Here is a 13,945-nt window from a genome sequence, read left to right as displayed (position 1 = left end):
CTGCCGAGCAGCTGATGTACCTGAAGGAGCGGGATGAAGTCCTCCTGCTCAAGGTAGTCACAGCTAGGCTTCGCTACAAGGTAGGTGAACCTGGATGCATCATCATGGCAGTTACGTAGGATTCTGCAGGAGAGATGAAAAGTTACTCCAGCTGCTTTGCGTCCATCACAGATCACAGCCAGATAATCCAGAGCCTTATCACATGTTATGCAATACACTTGCAATATGTATTATGCAAAGTTGACCTCAATACTAGTATCAGTTTGCTTCTTCAGCAGCACCAAGGTACTTCTGCTCCGTGGAGCTTTCTTCACATTACCATCACTGTGGTAAGCAAGACGTTTCTTTCTGAAGACTGTTCTTATTTTGATTCCACAGCACCTTAGGAAGTAACCTGACTTTTCAAAATGCAGAATGCTCACTGACCTCATTTGAAGTCCAGAGGACCAACCTAATAAGATGCCGTAACAGATGTGCTTCCCAATTTAATCTTTTAATACATTTCATTATTTGAAGATGCTGTCCAACTGCAGTGACTAACTTCTGAACCAGAAAAATCACTCCCCAAAAGGGGAATGAGCATCACTTATTAATTATGTCATGACTGGCTGCTGTGCAGAGGAAGTCATGGAGAATAGCCTAGTGAAAGAGTGAGCAGGGTTGAGAATTGAGAAGGACACAGACATTGAACTATAGCGCTGAAACGCCTCTAGTTTTCTGCAGAGATCACACTAACAGGCCTGATACTAAAAAAAAACACAACAAAACAAAACCAAAAACTAGTAGCTGACAAACAATTCTGTCAGCTGCACATTTGTTTCATGCTGCCAATTAACAGATACGTTCTAAATCAGCTGAAGAAGAGAGGTGCTTTTCATTTTTTTAAATTTATAAATCATGCAACATAACAATGGGTTCCAAAGCCATGTTTTAGTGCCAAACTAAAAGCTCTGATTTTCAGAAGTGTTCTACACCTAGCAATGCCTATTGACTTCAAATGAGATTAGGAAGCACACAGCAATTTGAAAAATTAGGTTACTTACTAAGATGCTTAAATATAGACTTCAGTGATTACAGATTCCTGTTTTAAAATTACGGCTGTGTTCATGCAGTTGTAGTGCAACTTTACAAAGAACACTACTTTTATCTCTGAGTATCACGTTTCCAGAAGTAATTTTGCTACTGCTGGGGGGCAGGACAAAGTGGGGAAAAAAATCTTTCTAAAACAGAAATTAAAGTGAGGAAAATATTAGGCTTGTAAATGGTATGGATTAAAGGAATAGAGAAAAGGTGTGTGACCGCAGTCTGCAAATATCTGAAGGATGTACAAGTCAGAGGAAGTGAAAATATGTGGTATCATACATGAGAGATTGAAGGATTAATTAGAAGTAATTGCAGGAACCTAAGAGAGAAGAAAATACTATCCGTGTCAAAAAAAACACTTACTGATCAGTCATCCCTAATATTTTTGTAATTTTGCCAGGGTAACTAGAAGATGTTTTAACAATATTATCACAGGAAATAGTTTGGAAACTCAGGGTTAAAGACTATTTCAAAAAACCTGAGGGATGATCATTACATTAAAATATAGAAGTCTCTGGATAGGAGGTGGAGATATTATTCAGGTGTTTCACAAAGATTAAGTTGCCCTGGAGGGAGAAGATTAGGCAAGAGGACAGGTCTGTTCCATCTTGCACCTCTGACTCCCAACATGATACATGCAGAGCTCTCAATTTTAAAAAGAAGCTTCAACAATGGTATGTGGAAACAACTATCGAAACCCACAGATTTGACTGTAAAACAGTGTGCTTGAGGAAGGTAGGAACTATCAAAGCTTAGTTTGGTCCACTTGTGTGGTGCTTCTTTATTTCACAATCCTTCTTCCTGCCCCGTAACAGCTTTCCTCTCCCCATTCCTACGTGGCACTCACTTAATGCACCAGCAAATCAACAAGGCATCAGATAAATATACCCAAGAACCACTGACATCTGTCAGCTATCTCTGAATATCTGACATTTCTTGGGACTCTGTTAATATATTCTATATGCCAACCAGAACATTTCATCATCTATACAACTCATGCAAATTTTGTTGATGCAGCATGAAAATCAGTGTTTGGGAATTTATACAGAAGGAAACTTAAGCTGACAGAGATCTTTAAGCTGTTTATTTTCCTCTAAAGAACGGACAAAGATTTGAAAAGTATGGTGGAAGAAGAAGAACAGAGAAACATCTATGGCAAATTTTTCCTTTTTCAAGAAAGGGAGTTCTGCATTTGTTACACTCACTTTCTCCACAAAGATACAAATGAGTGTACAGACACGCATCCTGTCCTTTCTCCTCCTGAGGCACTGAACATGGGTGCTTTCCAGTAGAGTGGGCAGCCACAAATCTGTAACGAAACACAGGAACAAAGAGGAATACAACAGCAGTCACAAGCAGAGCCTGCTTATACACCAAATCCACACTTTCACGTATGGGAAATGAAGCAGTGATGGCATACAGTTGAGTCCAAAAGCTTTTTGCTGTGTGCCATGGTTCAGAATCCACCCATAACATTCTACTTTGTTGCTTGCCTTTGTAGGCAGCTGAGAAATACATCCTGTCAGGACCAGAGACTCTCTCAAGCTCTTAAGTTCTGATTTTAACTATTTAGCAAAGCAAATGGAGAGGCAGCTCCAGAAGACCACTCACATCAGCTACCTCGCTGACGTACCTGATAACGGGATAACCCGCTCTTTGTATGGGCTGACTTCTCATTGACAGCAAGGGAACTCCAGTTCTCATCACAGACAGTTAACGACTGAATATCTGAAGGTGAAGTGATTCCAGTCCCATAGCTTTCAGTGCAGTGCCTTTTACCCTGAACAGCCCATTTCCCAACGCTGCTAGATCTCAGCAGGATAACCAAAAATGAGTGCACAAATGGAAAGTGGCCAACTCCAGCAGAAGGACTGCCCAAACACAACCTTTTAACTAGCTGCTGCCTTAGCATTTCTATCTGGGTAGCTTTCAGAGCAGTAATCAGTGAAAGCTCATGCATTTTGGGCTTTCTAGTGCCTCAGAAAAGCAGGCTTAAAATTACTTCAAACACTGAGTTGCTGATACCTTCAAGAAGCCTCTGCTTTACTGCAGAGATCTTGCTAGCCACCTGTACGGCTCCAGCCAAGGCATCAGAACATCTGCAGAACACAGACCTTGGATGGAGCGCCGCTGATCGGGCAGGGTGCAGGTGGGAAGGATGTCACACTAAATGGGAGGAAGAATGTTTGGAAGAAATCGTTGAGTTAACCCCTTCTACTTTCCCCACAAACCCTATTCAACCTCATCTAGTAAATGAGATGGCTTACAAATGTGCCACTTGATTCCTCTAAAAGCAAACAGAACACAAACCAAACCCCAGTCTCTCCTTCTGGAAAAAGCTTCCTTCTGAGGAAACAAATGCTCCCCTTGGACAGAACATCACTGCTCAACCTGCAGCGCCAGGGAGGCATTCATGCACAGGGCAAGCTGAACATATGAGATGCGTCTGACAACTGCCAGTTTTAGATCAGCATTACTAAAAACTATGGTTGAAGGAGAGGAAAATAGAACAGCCCATCTGCACCGTGCTCCCACACAAGTGCTGTGTTTTGTTCCCTGAAGCCAGGAACTCATTAGCAGACTGTAGCTACGCCAAGTCTGCTGACACGTGCATTATGGATATTGAACATATGCATCTCAGTGCATCAGGGTTGACTAAGCATTCCCTCTTCTGCTATGTCCGAGGTGGCGTAGGCTGAAAGTTGCTTTCTCAAGCAACGCTGTTACAGTGTACACAGGTCATGTCCAGATTAGGGGGACAGCCAGCCACAGAAAGGGTAATCGATACTATCTGAAGCCACAGAGGCACTTAATTTTCTGCTGTCATCTAAGCATAATTATGGAGAAACAGGAAAACAAATACATTTTTATCTTGTAAGAAACCTGAAAGAACCATTTTGTGAATTACAGCAAGATGGAGCGTACACATCAGGCGTGACACTCAGCAATCTTTTCCCACAGATATTTTAACTGAGATTATTTTTTATCTTCTTCATTTAAAAGAAAAAACAAAAAACCTTCAGAGCAAAATAACATAGGTTCTTTTTCACTAAAGAATGAGAAGAAGTAGTGTTTTAATAGCTTCAGATTCATTCTTTCTCCCTCTCCAAAGAGTAAAGAAACCCAGGGAGCGGTTACCTTTGCAATTTTCCCCATTTCACAGATGTTTGCTTTCTCATCCTCAAATTCTGTAAAGGCTTCTTCAATCCTGGCAATGATCTCTTCATGATTAGTGCAGACATTCGGAAGTCCTTTAGGGAAGTAGAAACGTGGAATGTTTATGGACAAAGGGGTACTGCTGGTGGCTTTATTCACAGGCAGGAGAGCACAAGGGCTAACCACTGAGTTCAAAGGGACGGGGGATGAAGTTCCAGGTTTCTTCTCTTGTTTACTTTGAACCTGAAAATATAATTAACAAATACTTTTTTTTTTTTTTTTTAAACACATAGAAGAGGAGAAATAGTTTGTGTTCTGAGTGACCAGGAAAAAAAAATCTAAAACCATCAACAAATTATAACACAGGGATAAAAATATGTGTCTTAAGCATCAAATTTACAAATTAGTGCAATGTCAAAAGTTGAAAATTTAGGATATATCACAGCTAAGGCTGTTTTTGCATAAGATCTGAGCATTTTGCTTGTAGCTGTGGATTATAATATACAATTTAACCAGAGGAGAACATACTCTGCAATCCAGTACTACCAGAGAACACGGACAGTGTTTGCTGTCTCTCCATATGCTGGGCCCTGTGCTATCATTTTGCCCCACAAGCAGTACAGCACCACAGTCTGTTCCTAATTAGTATTTTTCACATTTTTAAAGTCGTCACCATATAAGCAGCAGAATTCAGATGTTGGAATGCCCAGAGATTAAAAAAAATCCTTGCTCCCCCACAAACACACACTCTCTTGGGAAGAGGCAATAGGCTTGCCTATTGCACAACGGTTCAAATGCAAGAGTTGTTATTAATATAACAACATACGTGATAAGAGGCTAATAAGGAAACAGTCAAGTAAATACAGCTGCAGCTTTCAGTTTATTTATTCTAGATATTTCAAAACAAAATGGTTTTAGGATAAAGTAGCCAAGTCTAGGTTCACTCAATGCATAAGAATGTATATGATGAACTGACTAAATTCTTTGCCTTATAATTTTCCAGATATTTGGAGCTTTTCTTAACACATACTGAATAACACAACTTGCCATGGGTTTGCCTGAAGAAGTGAGAATTGTAAGAGCTTCCCTGAGCCATTTTCTCTGAAGTTTAAAATACTTCACAATCTGTTCTTCAAAGACCTGTAAAACCACAGAACAAGGGATTTTCCTTCTCTTCACTCCTTTGCTTCACTGCTCTTTCTTTGAATGGGGAGGACCTCTTCCTTCTTCCAAATGCCATCCCACTTCAGGAGCAGGAACACGTGTGCTTGCACACGTACACCAGCCCAAACAGACTTCTGTACTGTAACTGCTCTACGCTCACCTGGAGCTTGCATTTCTTTAAATTCTCCTCTGCTGCCTTTACAAGAGGCCTCCAACTGCCTGGGAAGCAGCGGGGTGGCAGACTGGGCTCTGGCTCCTCGGTGGGGCTGGTGATTTGGCTCGGAGGAAGCACAGGCACATGGCAGCTTCCGTTCCTACAGCCTGCCGCCACCCCACCTGCCCATCTGTTTGGTGAGCTTCAGCCACGACCCAGCTCTGCTCCGTGGTTTTCACCTCCTGGCTTCCAGCAGAGGGGAAATTCCTGCTGCTCTCTTACTGCTCTGCATTCCCACCAAGCAAAGCTGGAACAGGCATCGCGGTGCCACCTCCTGCCACTTGATTCCTCTAACAGGACTTCATGCCAGCTTGTCTCCAAGAGCCACGTCTCAGCAGCAGGTTTAGTGCTCACACGCAGACACGCACCACTAGCTGCCAGGACCAACTCTAAGAAATGACTCAAACCTAACAAAAACGTCCACATACCAGAAGAAACCAAAGAAACATATTGTTCTTCCAAAGGACTCGTTGCTTTACCAACATGTCCTCATTGCCTTACAGACTAATGAAATGGGATTTCCTCCTTCGAAGGCAAATCCCGAGCCCATCACCATGACAGCGCTGCGCCACTCTCAGTGCTGTGTGCCACAGCCTCCAGCTGACCATCTCTACCATGGCTCGTCCACGTTGCCCTGAGCCCCGTTTTCCGAAGAGCAGGGCAATCCGTTTTCCTCCAGGCATTGCCCAACTCAGCAAGGTTTGGCACCAGCTTGCAGAAGCTGCAAGCCAGCCCCCTGGGATCTAGGTGAATTTCCCGACAACCCCAAGCCAAGGCAGGAGGTTCAGCACCTGTGGGACAGAGACAGGGATGCCGCTAAGCCTCAAATAGCGAACCTGTTCAGACACAGCAGCCGGCCTTCCCAGGGAGGCTGAATCACTGACTCCTGCCCAGGCCAAGGCAAACAAGGTGGAGGCAGAGCTCACAAACAGCTTCTTTTCAGATCCTACCAAAGCAATGGAAAGGGAGAGCATTTCTGGCCTTTGTCTTCTTCTTTCTTATTGAAGACTGAGCCATCTACAGCAACAAGGAAAGCAACAAGCAGCAACCAGCTCCTGGTGATACTGCTCCCCAGGACAACCTCGCAACTTTTTTCCCCCCTGAAAAATCACTTTGGAAAAATGTTTCTAGAATGGATACATCCCGATGTCAATCACTATGGGCACAGCAGGGAGTTAATGACAAATACTCGTGAGTCACTCGTGAAAAAATAAAGGAAGCGATATGGGGGGAGCTTTGTGGCAATTCCTTGGGGGAAGAAAAAAGAACAACGGTTCCTTCTTCCAGAAGTTAACCATAAATGCTATGTGCTTAGTGGAACATCTCTCCAAAAGGGGTGTGCATTTTCAGAAGGACTACTAGGGCAGTAAGCTACAAATGCTACAACAAATCCTTTACCTCTGCTACCAATTGCTTTTTTTTTTTTTCCTAAGAAGGAAAGTAACATTACAAACCAGTTTTAAACACTGCTTTATAGCACGGTTTCAATTACCTTAACTAACATCCGTCTATCCACTGTGTCATCTTTGGCCAGTCACACAATGTATTTCTGGGCAGGCTGAAGCAGTGACATCTGCATTACAAATAAAGCAGGCAGCAGGACGGCCTCCCTGCACCACGCACACAAAGCCCAGAAACTCCCCCAGCCTCCCGGCAGCACCGGGCCCAGCACACGGCTCCGTGAGGAAGTGGCATCGCAGCGAGGGCTCAGATATTTCCTCTTCTTTTCTCCTGGCTCCAAACCCCCAGCAGGGTCCTGGAGGATAAGCCGACCCGCTTATTGCTTTCTTCAGGAAGAGATTCTCTCCTCTTCTTTGTCGGGCACAGTGACTCAGCCTGGTTACTCACAGTCCACAGGGCTGACTTCATGTCTCCTTTCATTTTTGCTGTTCCTGCCTTACTGAAGTTGGAGGATAACTGGACGCAGGCCATCCTTGGAGATCAGCGGTTCCCCAGAGCTGATTTGTATCAACAGCCCAAAACTTTCCCTTCCTTCCTTTCCTGAAGCCCTTCCCCACCATTGCACCCTTCTGCTGCCTCTGTCCCTGCGGCTCCTGCAGAAGGGGAGAGGCGATGAGAAATGGTATTTCTGGATGCAATTTTTTCCTACTGTAAATCGTAAATGTACCAGCAGAAGCAGAGCGCTACTGCAGAAAAACCCCAAGAAAACAAACCAAGCAACACGGGCCCACAGAAGGATTTAGGTGGACAGGGACACGAGGCCAGCCCTAAGCTTCGGTCAGGTTCCTCACGGCCTCACCCAGCTGGGTTTCCAAACCACTTGCCTTGTGCCTCCAGCCCCTCCAGTGTCCCATCAGGCCGAGCTCCCATCCACCAGAGGCTGGCCAAGCCTCCCCCTTGGCCTGTGGGGGACCTCACCTCTCCCTTCCCAGACCCTAATGGTGCCCTGAGGCGGTTCTGGTGCTGCGGGGAGGCACTGCCACCCCTCACTGCTTCATGCAGTTCTCCCCCAGGGAGTGTAAAAGCGTGTTGCAGAGATTAACCTTATACACTGACTTTAACCTGGCACCAGAAGCCGTGGAATCAAAACGTGCCCCATGCTACAAGATCCTCCGGGGCTATTTTAAGAGCTGTTTCTTAGGAAACAGCTGCACCGCTGGTAATTTCACCTTTTCACTTCCTCACCGGGTCACCGATCATCTTAACAGGGACGAGGCTCACGACGGGGGATTTCAGCACACTGCGACCCCCGTTACAGGGGTGGCTACCCGCCGACCTGCTGTCCTAGCACAACTACTCCAGCCTTCCCCAGCTGTCCCCGAAAGCAAGCACAGAAGCTGGGATTATCCCAAGAAACCGATCTTTGGTGCAGTTTCCATTTCTTCGGCTACATCTCCTTCAACCACAGCCCACCAGAGCCTAGGAAACAGCCCAACAAAGCACCCTGTGATGGCCAAAGCTTTGCCAAAGCCAGGCAGGCTGCTCTGCGCCCAACCTGGGTGCAGCAGAAAGTGGGCTTGTCCAACATGCAACAAGAGACATTCAGAGCAATCACACAGAAACTGGGCTTTTCTTACAAAAATGCAGGGAAGACCCAACAGCCTTCGGCTGTTTCTCCCTGTTAAATCACTGCCCTTGCCATTACGCTTTCCCCTTGTTTACAAAGACACTTTAACTGTGCGCTCTAAGCCTGGGAGGTTTATTTTTAAACCTGCTGGTATCTTGCTGCAAATAACTTGCTGCAAATAGACACGCCTGGAGGGGACACAGTTTGATTCTCTGATCCAATGAAAAATACAAAGCAACAGGAAAAAAAAAAAAAAAGTAAAAAGAAATGCCAAGTGCTCAAACCTGGGCCTGCTGGAATGACTTCAGCCTCTTCTTGAAGCGGGACGGAAGAACAAAATCGCAGCCCTTCGCGAGGAAAGCCAGCTCCCCGCCCAGGTCTGGGTCCCTCCGCAGAGAACGCTCCTTGATCATCATCCTGCTCAGCTCCTAAGCTGCTGGTGCCTGCTCCAGAAGGGGCACGGGGACTCTGCAGGAGACCACGTCAAACCCCGGAGGTTGCTTTCTTGGTTTGGGTTTTTACAGGCACGAAATGGCCAACGGCTTCCCGCAGAAGCATGCTAGGTCTTCTCTCTCTTCAGCAAGACAACATCTGGAGATCGTGGCTCGCTCCTGAAGCCAGACCTCCCTTTTTTACCTGATATTCAACGTATCCTTCAGTACCACCAGGATCTTCTGCCTTCTTGTAATACTTTAATTGAGAAACATGATCTACAACAGAATCTATTTCCCTGCTGGCTGCATGACAGACAATCTGTCCTTGGCTTGTAATAGGCCAGGGGTAGCATGGGAAAGGAAGCACCCACCACCACGACCAAGGTGCTAAAATTAGACGGGCTGCAGAAGGGGCTAAATATACCATCTTCCCCAATAGTTCCTACTTTCCGTGCTTCAGCGCTGAAACATGAGGTGCGAACTTGCATCAGCCAGACGCGGCTGGAGCGAAGCCGCACGCGATGCTGGTGGTTTGAGGGCCCTGCCTCCGAGGTGATGAGGCAGATCAGCACGAGCTCCGCTCCACACCAAAGGCTGTAATTTTCAGGAAACATCACTTTTTCCTTCTTGCCTGGAAAAAGCAAATCAGCCGGTTTCTCCAACACCAAACGAGCCCATAAGGATGATCTTGGGTAATGAGCTCAGGCATTTAAAATGGCTCTAAATAAAGTGGGTTTTTAAAGACATCAAAACACATCATCCTTTTTATTCCCTTTTTCCATAACTCTCACGAGGCAAAGGCTGCTCCCCAAGCCAAATGCAAAGCAGTTCCCAGGAGATGATCCACTCTTTTTCTCCGTGACCTTAAGCAAGCAGACCTCCAACTCTTGCTCTGACTTTGTCCTGGCCTGCTACAAGCGTGTTCTCCCTCACCTATCACAACAACAGCGCTGAGAAGTGACCTACGTCCAGTTCTCACCCCACAAGATGCCAATCACACAGTCCTGCAGCCTGCTTTCCTTCCTTGGCTTTAAGAGCCCCAGCTACTTCACCAGGTTTCTTTCTGAACCCAATAACAGAGAACATCATCTCAGTTCTGGCCTTGCTTTTACTCAAATCCTGTATTTGAAATGAAAAGGTCTCACCGAGCCTCACCAACAGAAGAGGATGAAAACTGGACCCCGTGTGCCTCTGATGTATCCATGGTGCATCCTGTATAGCCAAGAAGAGCACCAGCTCTACACGTTCTCAAAACAGGTTAAAATTCTCCAGCAACAGCATAACTCTTTGTTGGTTTTAGAGCCAATGAGGCTGAAAAACTCATCTTGTATCAGGAGGCTTTGTTTCAACTACCTTCAGATGCCCACTTTAAGATAACACAACTTCGTGCAAGCAGAGCTTGTATCTGTCCTAATTACAAAGTTAGCCCACGCGCCACAAACATCTCCCTGCATGTTTGGTGTTGGTTCTTTTAATTCTTTAATTTTACCGCATTTCTTTTTATTTTTTGGTCATTTCTGATTCTAAGATACTTTAAGATTCAGTTACTGCTTTCATTTATTTCAGTAACTATTACCAAACAAATAAGAAAAGTCTTTCGTTACCATCTGGGGTTAAAAAGCATGAGTAGTTGATGCTGGAGAAGAGCGCAGATGTGCATGCAGCGTAACTGACTGGTGCTACTAACATCTGATCAGAACTCTTTGTAACACACGGGGAAGAAATCTGATTTCCCAGAAAGTTTTCCATTATATCGTGAATGCATTTTGAGAAAATGTGATTATTTAACATTGGAGCTAAAGGCACCGTGGTGTTATAGAAGACACTTTTTACGGTTAATTTCCCCACCCAAGGTCCTCGAGAAGCACGTGATTTGCTCTGCGAGACAAAGCACCCCAAGCCTTAACTTTCTAGGATTACGAAGCAGCTTTAATTCCACTCAGAGGATTCTTCAGGCCACCCACTGAGGCACGCAACAGACGTTTTGACATCTAAAAGCAAGGTGTGTGGCCTCAGGACAATGCTGTGGGACAGCCTAAGCTGCAGCCCCTCTGCTCCCCACAGTGCAGCCCCTGCCCAGAGGCAGCTGCAGTGCCCGTCCCACCACAGACACGGGGCTCGTTTTCTGCTATCGCTGCATCTCGCACACAAGCACCAGGTGCGGTAAAAAGGAAGATTCAAAACCCTGCAATAGGAAGTGGAAAGGCAGGGGAAGAGAGAAATAGGAAGCAGGACAGCTCCTTCTGGCTCCGTGCAGCTCAGCAGGCCTTTGACATGGGATCCCCACCCGCAGGCCCTAAAGAAGAGGCCTCTTCTAGCATCGAACCCTTGTGGTTCCTGCTCCCAAAATTATTCACAAACTTCACCCAGTGGTTTTTATAATAAAAGGCACAGGCAGGGCTTGGAGCAGGGGCTTGCACTACCCAAACTTGATTCTGAAAGCAGAACGAGCTTGTGAGCTTCTGACAGACTTTTCTAGGGTACTTTTACTGTGGCACTAGGTACTTCGCACGCATTAATTACCCAAACTCAAATACTTCATCAAACCAGCACACGGAGAGGTTAAGGTCAAAACCTTCCACCACTGACTTTTCCAAGGGCTTTGTATAAGACATCTGCCTCAAAAGGTAACCCCCTTTACCTCCCCAAAAGCCCCAAGGACCAGCACTGCCGCAGACGGGGCCAGCCCAACCTCTACTTCTTCAGCACCTGCTGGTTCGAGCTGGTCTCATTTCCCTCACACCTGCTATGCCAGCCAGGCTTCACTCCTTACCTTTCTCCTATCTACAGGCAAAACATATAGAAAAATACTTTTTTTTTTTTTTTTTTCTTCTAGTCTTTCTCAGGCTAGCAAACACTTGTTGTATTTTGGTGGTGCATTTTGGTTTTTTGCTATCCTTTAGCTAGTCAGACAGCTGACCTGCTTTCATTGAGCCTTTTCTTTCAAAAACAATGTATAAAAAGGATCAGCACACAGAACAGGAAATTTTAAACCAAATAGTCGGTTCAGAGATAAGCAGCGGAAAACTGGATCTCAGAATGGGAAATGCTGGACAGCCTAAAAGCACGCCGAGCTTCCTGGCCTGCCTGGACGAAGCGTGATGCGCTCATTATGGGCTCTGCAAAATTGATGGACTTCTTGAGTGTTCATTTCCTAGTTTCTAAATATTTGGGTTCTGAAAGCAAAGAAGCGAGTAATTCTATTGTTCTGTGTGGATGAGCATCATTGTTTTTCTATGATAAAGGGAAAAGTCTGTTGCTGATACAAGTTAGCCCAGATTTCAACTCAGATAGGCCAGTCTGAGCCAGCAAACAGTCTGGGCTGAAGTGGCTTCCCCTTTGCTTTTTCCTTGCTTGAGGGATATTAAAACTGTCACAGCCCACATCAATGAAAGCTGCACTGCATTTTCATCAATATTAGATCTGGTTTTGTGTGTGCGTGCCTGTACAGCTATTTGATAACGGCTTTATGAAAGAAAACACAACAAATACTTTTAACACTGATGCGCACACCTGCCATACCGATCGGAAACCCCAAGGAGCTCCAGCCAAATCCAGCTAGCTGCAAGACTCAGGGGTTTCCCACATGCTACACCTGGAGAGGGCCTCGCACCCACGACCACATCTACATAAAGCACAGCAAACCTCAGAGCGAGGCCAGTAGAAGCAGCAGTGCAGGGGCCTTGGATCCATCCTGCTAGGGGCCAACCCACTGCCCAGGGGACTGACAGCACGTGCACAGCGCTCAGCCCAGGCCCCTGGGTCCCCGGGACAGTTTTCTTCTGTGAGCTTTGGTTCCAGGCACCGACACAAAGCAAAAGCCAAGCTGCAGCGTGCAGCAGGAGCTCCTGTAGCGCTGCTGCGGACAGCAGGCTAGGAGCAAACACACACACACACACAGGATGTGTGGATGAGGAGAGAAACAAACCGATAGGGGACCAGCCCCATAAGCTGTTTGACACACAGCGTAAGTGTGTCCAGTTCTCAAGTCTTGTAGAAGAACAGCCACAAAATTCAGTGTCACACATGAGCAAACATTTGTGTTTCAAGTTCACAAGATTAAACAAAAACCTCGTAAACCTCAAGGCAAGAGTAGCTATTAAAAGATGACTTCAGAGCTTTTGGAGTCACTTAATTCTGCACTCTGAGGAAGAAGCCCTTCTGCCTTGCTGGAGATATCAGACAAGGTTATGCTTACTGTCTTCCATAAGCAAAGATGTACAGAGAAACATCAGAAACACTTGAAAAGTACCTAGTCTAAAACAAATAATAAACCCCAATTGTATCATTTCGGTTAAATAACCCTTCTTCCCTCCCTCCCCCTTTCAGAACTGCACCAAATACCTGCATTTTCAGGCATACAGACCGTTTTAAAGACATGCACGTTACGGTCCTGCTGGAAGGAGCTTTGAAAGCTCACTGCTAATCTGGACACCTTCTCAAGTACATAAATGGAAGGTGCATTCTGGAAAGTAAAGCTCTTTATACTTTCTATGCATTTGGGACTTCGGCACCCTGTTGTTTTGAATATTTGGCACTAGCACTTTCCATTTGAAAGCAAAGGACTGGGCAGACAGCGTTGGCTCCCCTCGAAAACGAGCCCCCATCAAGACCCTTTTGCTGGGCAAACCTTCTCCTCACGTGAGAGGCATGCTGTGTAGACTCCACAATGACCACACTGGGGACGCAGGAAGGGGAAAATAACAAATCTTCCTAAATCCTGACCTTTGTTCCAGTGAGGATCTTTCTTTAGGGACCAGTGATAGGCAGGACAAAGAAAGTTGTTGGAGCCTGCTCTGAGATGGGAAAGGGAGAGGTGGAGCATCCAGCTCTCACCAGCTCCGTGAGAGCTGGGTGAGAGCCAGA

At 45.7% G+C, this 13,945-nt stretch overlaps 1 protein-coding gene across 6 annotated transcripts in view; it reads right to left on the bottom strand.

Annotated features, from left to right (window-relative positions):
- PPP2R3A (protein phosphatase 2 regulatory subunit B''alpha) overlaps positions 1-13,945 on the bottom strand; it is a 53,339-nt gene that overhangs the window by 25,118 nt on the left and 14,276 nt on the right. For 5 of the 6 annotated variants that reach the window (XM_068692788.1, XM_068692790.1, XM_068692792.1 and 2 more), the window contains exons 3-5: positions 4,222-4,482; positions 2,289-2,392; positions 21-123 (exon numbers count right to left, since the gene is read on the bottom strand). In XM_068692788.1, the coding sequence (XP_068548889.1) occupies positions 21-123; positions 2,289-2,392; positions 4,222-4,482 (468 nt within the window). Of the gene's footprint in view, positions 1-20; positions 124-2,288; positions 2,393-4,221; positions 4,483-8,929; positions 9,412-13,945 lie in introns of those variants that run through there. The other variant, XM_068692793.1, reaches the window with a different exon arrangement.

The sequence above is a fragment of the Anas acuta genome, chromosome 9, assembly GCF_963932015.1.
Source record: "Anas acuta chromosome 9, bAnaAcu1.1, whole genome shotgun sequence".
Taxonomy (NCBI): domain Eukaryota; kingdom Metazoa; phylum Chordata; class Aves; order Anseriformes; family Anatidae; genus Anas; species Anas acuta.
The sequence above is the reverse complement of the archived record's forward strand: the minus strand, read 5'-3'. Positions and strand labels throughout refer to the sequence as shown.